Below are 9731 nucleotides of genomic sequence, written 5' to 3' on the forward strand. Positions count from 1 at the left end.
GCCTTTTTAAAAATATTGGAACGACATTTCGTTGATAAATACTTCAAGATATACGAATTATGTCTTCCCTAGTAGACATGTACTTCAACCCGTTTAACCCATTTAGATTTGAACATTGTTAAATTTAACGGAAATATAAATTCTTCTTCTTCTTGTCTCTCTATTAAATACAACCATCAAACTCTGGCCATGTCCATTGCAAACATTAAACATGTCCTCAATCATCCTATGACTTGTGCATGCCATTATTTTCTTATCTTAATTTAGAGAAAATGATTTTTTTTTTTTTTTGCCTTTTAAGAAAAACTTTTTACATAGGACGAGACATTCAAAAGTTGCATTCAGCGGAAAAAATTGGAAGTGTTGTTGTTTAATTTGATGTAAATGTACGTAGCAAGCAATGACTATAACTTGATTTGCGACACTCATTATTGAACCAAAGAATAGTTCCACGACGTGGAATATTCTTTTACAGGGTGTGAATTTTGGGCCAGGTTCACTATAGTACCACGTCCATTTTAATAACATTCATATTATTTTTAATTTTGTTTTGTTTGAATCTAGCCTAATTTAGAGCCAAGTTCTTGAAAAAGAAATTTATCATGATTTTTTTAGGTTAAATTATATATTATATTTCCAATTTTATTTTATTTTTAGTTTATAGAATTTATTAATGATTTTTTTATTGAAGCCTTTTTTGTTATGGAAGAATTTTTTTTATTTACAAGTATTCTCCTATTACAATCTTATTCAAGGTACTGTTGAATTCAAAATATGAACATGTCTTCTTATAAAAATTTGAACTTTAATTTACTATGCTACCAGGGAGTTATAGCAAAATTTTTAAAAGGGACACTTTAGGTTCCTGACACATCATAACTGTAATTCAAATTCTAGCCCAGTTCCCTTTGATGCTTATATAGGTATTTTTAATTTCCGTCTAAGCCCTCTTTGTTACCCAAAAACAGGCTAGCCCAATTTGTTCACTTGGTCAAGCCCAATTACATCAATAATTGTTTTTATTTACATGTTGTGTATGTAAAAAAACTGAAATAATTTGATTTATGCATTAAATATAAATTTAATCAAAATATGGACGTAAATAAAGAATAAAAATATATAATAAATATTAAATAAATTAAATTTGTTATTTTTATCATATTTCTCTCTTTTGTATTTATTTATCAAATATAACCTAAACAAATTGACACTTTTCGTATTTTATTTTCCTAACTATAATTGAGAATTTTACGCGGGAGACCTGATTTAACTTGTAATCATTTTGGATCTCAAAATTAATCGAGAAAGCATTACCAAAGAAAATCAAATCAGATACAGGAACCATATACCCTGAGATTTTGCCTTCTTTAATTGAAATTTATATTAAAAATAAAATTAAAAAAAAATCCGATTTTCTTGTCTAGTATCATTTGATGTATATAAATTAAAATAGTTGTGAATAATTGCATATCATAGCCAAGATCAAGTACTCATCGCAGGATTATTGCTCATTTGATTGATTAAGGATGGTTCACTGTTTCATTCGCATCCGGAGATCTGGAATCAAATATTCTTTGCCTTGCCCCCTTTGCCTGCACAACCAAGATATTCTATTTAACACGCCGATATTAAAGTTTTCGAATAATATAACTTTTAGTTTTTAATTTTTTTTAATCATTGATTTAGTCTTTGATTTTTTGTTCAATACAATTTATAATTCTTATAATTTATTGAATTAAAGAATTATATGAACTAAGGTCTCACTTAGTTACTAAAAAGGAATGAAGTAAAATAAATTGAAAAAATAAAAAAATGAACTAAATACCCTTCCCCACTCATTAATGTTTATATTTTAAATATAAAAATTATCACACTATTTAAAAATCTCATAAATTATGATTTTTAATTTTATGAATTAAATTATTCATCTTTCTTATAAATATACTCATGTGTTTCTTTTAATTATTTTATTTTATTTTTATTTTTTCAATCCATTTTTTTATTCTTTTTTAGTAACTAAACGAGACTTAAGTTGTACTGAGTAAAAAAAGGAACATATAAAGATTGAGTTGTTTTGTGCCCAAAAAAATTATAGGAACTAAGTTGTTTTGATACAGAATTTAGGGATTGAATCAATTAATTGAAGAAAGGTTGAGGGATGGATTAAAATTATATTCTCACTCAAAGTTTGTTTGAAGGGATAAAGACACTGAAGTTTCAAGAGAGGAAATCAATGACATATAAATTCCTATAAAATTTCTAAACAATAAATTGTGAATATTAATTTAAATAATTACAAATTTAAAAATTCTTTTACTTTTGAAAAGTTACATAAATTGAATTCTAAAATCTCACTAGAATTAAGACATTTCTTAAGGCTCAAAACATTAATAAAAAAATTTATAAATATTGTGAATTATAAGCTAAATTCTTACCAACTTTTATTGATTGCAAAATCAGAAGTTTCATTTACAAATATTATATTTAAATTCTAAAAATAACAGTTAGTTTGCAATTAAGTCTCATTTAAAATTGTCTCAATGCACATTTACAACTCATTTTTTAAATTAAAATTTTTGGTGAGTTTAACTCTGATTAATTTCTTATTTTAGGATTTTATACCAGCACTCTCCATCGTTTGAATTCTCTCGAAATAAAAAGAGAGAGAAAGGGGGAGGATGGAGAAGGAAGAATTACCTGTGAAGACCAGTTAGTGAGATAAGTGATGAGAGAGAGGAGGGAAGATTGGAGGAGAGAGCCAGAGAGGAGGCCAATCCAGAGGCCCTTGGTTCTGAAATGAGCAGGGAAGGCAAGCAAGGCTCCGACAGGAACTCCGACGACATAAAATGCTCCAATGTTGACGTAGGCTCCCACGTGCTGCCACCCACATCCTCGGGCGACTCCAGAAAGAACAGCCTGGAAGGAGTCGAAGAAGATGGAGAGAGACAAGAGAGGGGTGATAGAAGCCACGTAGCGGACAACCTCGTGATCGGAGTTGAAGGCATAGCCCAACACGTGTCGGAGTCCCCATAGGGTTCCGCTCACTATGCCTCCCTCCGTCACTCCCACTATCATCCACACTCCCACTGCTACTTTCGCTGCTTCCACGTTCCCTGCACCCACCTCGTTCGCTACTCTTGTACTGTCTCATCATCACATCATCAACAAACTATATTATACTCATTTCCTTATGGTCAAGTTAATTAGAGCGACATCGTTAGATAAGACCTATACATAGATCCTCAAGTGGACATAGACTATATTAAATTCAGTAATTGAAATCAAGTCTGACAGACTAATCTAAATCTGACTAAAAAAATTAAAATTGAGCTTAAAAAATATAATTTTTTTTTGTTTGGATTTATTCAGCTAGCCCGAAGTACGAATACCCAAATAAATATATTTTATTTTTATAAAATATAATAAATATTAATTAATTAATTAATTAAATTTTAGGTTATTTTATATTAAAATACCATATATTTGAGTCCTATACATCATTTAAGTATTAAAAAATATATTTTATATTTTTTATAAAATAAAATAATTAATTTTATAGTGAAAAAATTAATTAAAAATAATTTTAAAAATATAAATTCAGGTATTTAGGTTGAGCCTGGCTATTCGAGTTTCTCAAAGAGTCAGGCTTATTTAAATCGAGCTTGAATAAGCCCGACACATCTAAATTTTCAACTCTTTTGTTTCTCTCTTTCTATCTCCACCTAGGGCCTTCTTGCATTTCGAGAGAATCGTCTGTCTCCTGGTGGTACTTATTGCTGTATTTTTTAGTGGGGAAAATGATATTTAAGGACCTTCAAGCTATTATTAATTAATTACAGTTAAAGATTCTACAATTTTAGAGAAAGAACATTCCATAATTGGAATTAATTTTTTTATTAAATTTTTTCAGTACTCATAATTCATATTTTCAATACTCATTTTTAGCATTTTCAATACTCAATTTTTTTTTTAAATTTTTTTCATTATATTAGTCACCTTAGGTATTTGCGATACTCATCTTTTGTATAGTTTGTACTGAAAAGAATTAAAGACGTGCAAGTATTGTTCAGTAATAAAACTATGGAACAAGGGTATTAAAAACATCTAAGATGACCATTGAAAAACTTAGAGCTGAAAATGCTAAAATTAAAATGAGTATGGTCCTTCTTTAAAATTTCAAAATTTCATGATCCTTAATCATAAATAATGTTCCTAGAGGATACTTAAATGTCATTCTCTCTTATTCTAATTATGGCCCTCCAACTTTAATTATTTTTCTAAAAAACTTCAAGAAATTTCTAAGTTCAATGTCGATCGAGCTAATTAAATAAACGGAATTAAGCTGTAATGACGGGTTTAGCAAGTAACAAACCTAGCAGCAGCGCCAAACCCATATGGTATGGTGAAGTGCAAAGTTGAAATTGTAAGGCTGACACAGAAAAAGGAAATAATTAACAAAGTAATATGTCATAATATCCAATCACTGCATAAGATTTTGCGTACATTAATTAATTAATTTGATGGAGACAAAAGTTGCAAGTTAAATGCTTACCATATAGAAAAGACCGATGTCTCTAACTTTGGATTTGGAAAGAGTCCGGCCAGTAATACAAACAACTCGCATGCCCACCACTTTAGGCTACTCAAAATTTGAAGATTTAAATCAAATTTCAGAATCATCACAATAATATATATATACACACACACTACTCTAATTCTTATTATAAGACAGTACTAACCATCTCACTAGAATAAAAAAAAAAAAGTAGTTAAGTCATGGAATAAATTTTTGAATCTATCGATATTTAAATGAAAATTTTTCCTATTTGCATTGCATTATCTCTCATTAATGACTTTAACATTGCAAAAAATATATAGTTGAAATTGTTTGATTCATTTTCATTTCTGAATTACTATATGAAAATGACACAACTTTTTAAAGTATAAATTAATTAACATAACTAGAAATTTAAATAAAAATTATGTGAACTTTCAAGCCAACCCTAAACCCTGTCAATGTTGGCTGAACTTGAAAAATATGGTCAATTTAAATTAAGCAAATTTATAGGCTTGAGCTTTTAAAGGTTGGACACATAAAAAACGGGTCAGCTCTTATTGGCAGCTCTAAGTGCTAACATAAAATTAGAAAAAGATCGAAGGAAAGAGAGATAATACACACCAAACCATAAGAGCAGATGGAACAGCAAAACGGAAGAACTCTGACATGCCAAGCAAACCTTGCTTCGTAAAACCGATTCGAGTCTTCTCACATGCAGAAGAATACTTCATATACAACACCAGAAGAATCACGTTGAACCAAGCACAAACACTAAAAGAAATTCCAGCACCAACAAGCCCTAGCTCTAACTTGAACACCAGATTCCAACACGTAACTGCATGCAAACACAAAGCTAAAGAGGAGCTTAAAAGCAAGGGAAAGATCAGACTCTGAGTCTGGAAATATCTGGAGAGAGGCTTGAGAATTGCAGAAGCGAACAGTGCAGGTATGAGCCACATGGAGTAAGTTCGAGCTTCCATGGAGATCACTGGGTCTTGACCTAAATGTGGGAGTAATTTGTGCATGAAACTCCATGCAAGAGAGATTGGAACACAAACCAGAGAGAGAGAGATAATTGCAGTGTAAGTGTAGATCCCTAGTTTGTGATACTGTTCTGCTCCGTAAGCTTGGCCACATAGGGTTTCTAATCCACCTGCCATTCCTGACTGCCCCGCATTCATATATATGATACAAAACCCTCAAATAATTAGAATATTCATATAATCATATTATATATATCACTAAGCTAAACAAGTAATTTATAGAGTATTCATATCATCATAATATATGGAAGAAAAATCTGGCAGCTGGCCGCCGAATCTGGTCATCGACGAGTCTCTGACAACGGTGTTTTTCACATGGGAAAATTATTTTAATTAAAATTAAAGACCATGATCATTAAATTGAATTTTACTGTTTTGAGGGACTGAATTGTAATTGTATTATATTGTTTTATTTGTCATTTTCCAAAAATATATTCTTCAATACTTCAAAAACGAAATATAGACCAACACAAACACACAAGAAATCTAAAGCTGAAGCTATGAAGTTTGTGACTTTATGCTAAATTGAGGGACCCCCCCTCCCCCAACAAGAAATCCAAAGCTGAAGCTATGAAGTTTGTGACTTTATGCTAAATTGAGGGACCCCCCCCCCCCCCGGGGGGGGGGGGGGGAGTTAATTACTGGCTCGCTCGTGTCTCACGGTTTTATGCTTCGGCTGAAACACATGGGCATGGGTTCGACCTGGTAGGGTCCTTTGAAATTGTCATTCTCCCAAGAAAAACAATGAATTAATAATATACGTACAGGAGAAAGAAATAAGGAAGAATGATAGTAAAATCTAAAAGAAAAATTAATTAATGATAATTACACTCCAATAATTTTTTTTCGAAAATGAATTACAAATATTAATTTAGACAGTTGCAAATAGAAATTATAATTGTAAATTGAAAATTACATTTAAAATTTAAATATTTTGTTTACATATGAAAGTCTTGACTTTAGAGTTATTTAAATCCACATTATCAATTTATTTTTTAAAATTTTATTAGGAATATAATTGTTATTAATTTCCTCTTCCTCAATGTTCCTCTTCCAAGAAATAAAATATTACAAGTAATTAGTGGGTAAAAAAATATAGAGTTAATATGCAATTCGAACACTAAATTACAGGTCTAAGAGTAATTTAAATCATAAACTTTTAAAAGATATATTTTAAATTCTAAACAATTACAGTTGAAATCATTTCACTTCATCATTAAATTTCAACAAACATCCATTAGTTTTTTAAAAAATAAAGCCTTAATGTGCGATTTTTACCAAACTCCACTCTCCCTCTTTTTCTTACCCTCATTTGGTAAAAATCATACATTAAGCCTCATTTAATAGACATTTGTTTAAATTTAATGGAATTGCATATTAACTCAAAAATATATAGGGAAAATGACATTAATGTAGGATCTTGTTAAGGCATTAAAGATAATTAAAAACCTTAAATTATTGAACTAGCAAGGACTAAAAGGAATATAATCTTTATTTGTGATTAAAAATAAATAATTATTGAAATAGTCAATAAAAGGTCACTTATAAATTTAAGAAAAGCAAGCTGCAAATACAAGAAATGTTTCTGAGCAAAAAAAAAACAAGAAATGTTATTTATGAATAAATGAAAATTCAATTATAAATGAATAAATAATTTCATAAATTTAATATTGTCACTTGTAAATTTTAGAAAAGCCAGCTTATGAATTTATGAAATATCAATTGTTAATAAATATTTTCAAAAATGATGGAACCTCTAAATTTAATATACTACCTCTGGTCCTATTTATATGGTAGAGATAGTAGTTTTTTTTTTATCTTATTTATAAGTCACCTTATTAAATTTTCATTACAAATTTTCCTTTTGACCTCCATTGAAGTTAAGAAATTATTACATTTCTAGACAAAATTAATAAGTTTTAAAGTTTTTTTTAACTCTGATAAAATATATTAGAAGTGCCTTACAAATAGGATCAAGAAAGTATAAATGTTATATAAATGTCATACACTTTTGGCTTTAAGATTTATAAAAATTTTATAATATTCATGTGCTTTTTAATCTCCGCTCTCTGCGTAGTTAAATCCTGACTTTGCCCACTTGTAGAAGCAATAATGGTGATATATATGTATATATAAAGACAGGAGAAAGAAATGAATGAAACTAACGAGTACATAGCTCAATTGATAAAAGAGTTGTATTAATTTAACCAATAGTTTTAAGTTTGAGTCATGGGTATGTAGTCGCCAACGTGATCCTAACTCAGCTCATGAATAATGAGTAATTGTATTTAAAAAAAAAAAAAAACCGAAAGAAATGAAGGAAGGGATATACCAAGAGACTGAAGCCAGAGACGTTGGTGAGAGAAGTAGCAATGGCGATACTGGCAAGAGAGAGCTGTCCTAAGTGTCCCACCATTATCAGCGATACCACCTGCAACAGATATTGCGCCACCGCCACCGCCACCATCGGCGCCGCTATCCTTCCTCCTTTCTCCACTTCCTCTATCCATCTTGATCTCTTCTTCTCATCATCACTTCTCACCATTGACGATCCCTCCATCTCAGGTGAATTAATGAATCGAGAGACTCACAGATTTTTATGCCTTAATGTTTCCTAGATCTGCCTTTGGAATCTACAAAGAGACAACCTTAACTGTGTCAAACTAAGAGACCTAGCTCTTCATTGCTTCCACAAGTGAAAATATCACATGGCTTATTGTATATATACACATACTTTCAGATTTCAAATGTATGATACGAATATGAACAAATAATATTGCAATATAGATATATAGATATATATATATATATATATATATAATAATATTAGTCTATTTTTTTAAAAAAATAAAATAAAACTTTGAGATTTCAAAATAAAATGACATGAATGAATGTATAAATAATTACCATTGGTATATGTTAGGAATATAGAACGACCGTCCAGGAATGGGGGAAGGAAAGAGATGGGCAAAAGTAGCAGAAGGGTATCACATTTTAATTAACTCAAAATCTCAAGACTCAAGTTTACGGGTCCTTTTTCTTTATTATATATTAATTATTAAGCCCAACTTTATTCAATGTAGATCTTCCCACATCATCTCAAGTTCACTCACACTTGGATAACCTAACAGTATATAATAATATTAGTCCATTTTCTCTAATGCTATGAGCTCTTTAGCTAATTAATTGTTCTAGGCCATATGTTAATTAATTGTTTTTCTTGTTTTGCTTAAAAGTATAATATTCTGATCTTATAGTTATTAGGGTAGGCATACAATTTTAATGAAGTTTGATTAGCAATTATTAAAATGTGTGGGCTATTTACTAGTTTTATTAAAGTCTACAACAATATTGGGAGTATCACGCTAGGTCTCTTTCTAGCCTTAATTATGTGTTCTCATTCCGACTAAAGGCTACTAATGAACAATATATAAAGTATAGAGAGAAATTTATGCAACTTAAATACTACTCTATTTTTATTTATAAGAGAAACTATCATTTTTTATTTATTTTTTTATATAAGTAAAATTACATATTTCAATAAGAGTTTATTACATATTTTTTAAATTATCCCTCATAATTTACATTAATGAGAAATAATTAATGCATGCTTATGTTGATTAATATAGGGCATTTTAATTTAATTTTTTTATTTTCAAAAATAATTATTATATAATTTTTTTATTTTTATATATAATTATTGTGGTTAACTAATTTTCTTGCACTATGTGATATAATTTTTTCTCGTATATATAGAAACGGAGGAAGTACATGTCCACATTAGGTTTTATATTTATATGTATATACTCCCTGGTTTATTCATATACAAAGAGAATTTTTTTTTTAATTCTATTTATAAGCTAGACTACCCCATGAAATGTTGAAGGAAAAAATATATATATATATATAATTGGAATGAAGATGGAAGTTTATTAAATTTTTTGACAGAATTAATAAATTTTAAATGTTTTTTTATTTTGATAAAATATGTTAAAAGTGGTTTGTAAATAGAATTGGAAGATTAATTTTATGATTCTACTACACAAACATTAGATTTAGATCGTTCTCAATGGATCTCACAACGCGCGCACGTGTGTGATGAAATCTCAAGTAAATGGAAGGTATTATAT

At 29.3% G+C, this 9731-nt stretch overlaps 1 protein-coding gene across 1 annotated transcript; it reads right to left on the bottom strand.

The window, feature by feature from the left end:
* Positions 1-1520: 1520 nt before the first annotated feature.
* Positions 1521-8161, bottom strand: LOC129288661 (protein DETOXIFICATION 14-like). Its single transcript, XM_054925355.1, has 6 exons — positions 7934-8161; positions 5180-5724; positions 4553-4639; positions 4373-4429; positions 2698-3142; positions 1521-1592 (listed from the first exon to the last, which is right to left on the bottom strand). Exons 1-6 carry the CDS (start codon positions 8159-8161, stop codon positions 1521-1523), a joined length of 1434 nt encoding a protein of 477 aa, XP_054781330.1.
* Between the last annotated feature and the right edge of the window lie 1570 nt (positions 8162-9731).

Source organism: Prosopis cineraria, unplaced genomic scaffold (genome assembly GCF_029017545.1).
Source record: "Prosopis cineraria cultivar Desert tree isolate PC_DT_omini unplaced genomic scaffold, ASM2901754v1 PC1, whole genome shotgun sequence".
Taxonomy (NCBI): domain Eukaryota; kingdom Viridiplantae; phylum Streptophyta; class Magnoliopsida; order Fabales; family Fabaceae; genus Prosopis; species Prosopis cineraria.